General features: G+C 39.7%; 1 protein-coding gene across 2 annotated transcripts in view; it reads right to left on the reverse strand.

Moving 5' to 3' along the window:
* The window catches only part of LOC119592479 (LIM domain kinase 1-like), a 23518-nt gene that overhangs the window by 20274 nt on the left and 2489 nt on the right, over window positions 1-755 (reverse strand). For both annotated transcript variants that reach the window (XM_037941308.1, XM_037941309.1), the window contains exon 6: window positions 603-711. In XM_037941308.1, coding sequence (XP_037797236.1) covers window positions 603-711 — 109 coding nt within the window. The remainder of the gene's footprint in view (window positions 1-602; window positions 712-755) is intronic.

The following is a 755-nucleotide window of genomic DNA, read 5'->3' on the forward strand; positions in this document are numbered from 1 at the left end:
CACTCACAACAAGGTCTGAGTAATAAGCCCTATCCTCACCTATCATTTTTTTCTTTACTCTCAACTACACAGTAATATATACAGTAATATATAATTCAGCATAAGGAGTTCTCTCTCCATTTAAAGCAGAGAGAGAAGGTAAAGTGTGACTGCTGGTGAGAAGTGTGCAAAGACCGTCGGAAAATTAACATTAGGAAAAATGTCATGAGATCTGGGGCAGGGTGGTAAACATCTGATTTGCATTTTCAATTCGATGAAGATCACCCCCCCCCCTGCACATTTTCTCTACATCGAAGGATCTGTTGACTGCTTCTAAACATCCCGCCCCAAAAAGACATGGGCTTTCCAAATTCCATTTATTCAACCAGGGAATGCATCATCAATAGTGCTTTCTATCGCACTGCTTTTATAATGATCTCTCAGCTTTCATTATTTTGGAGGAGCATACTACTGGTAAGATCGATAATTACTTTACTCCAAGACGAGAAATTAACCACAATAAGAGCTAAAAAGACAACCAATATCAATATCTCTTACAGCTATGAAACTATATCCAAGGGTTCTCCTAAGTTTACTCCTCTAACACAAAACCTTGACCTTACTCTGCTATGCGAAGTCCTCTGTAGTTACTAAGGCCTGCGAGAGGAAAACCTTTTCTCGAGTCGACGCTTAACTTGATTCTCCGTTGGTTGTCTGATTTTGCTGGCAGCTCTGTGTGGAAAAGAGGTGATTCACTAAAATTATCCCTGAGATTA

The sequence above is a fragment of the Penaeus monodon genome, chromosome 30 (assembly GCF_015228065.2).
Source record: "Penaeus monodon isolate SGIC_2016 chromosome 30, NSTDA_Pmon_1, whole genome shotgun sequence".
NCBI classification, from domain to species: Eukaryota; Metazoa; Arthropoda; class Malacostraca; order Decapoda; family Penaeidae; genus Penaeus; species Penaeus monodon.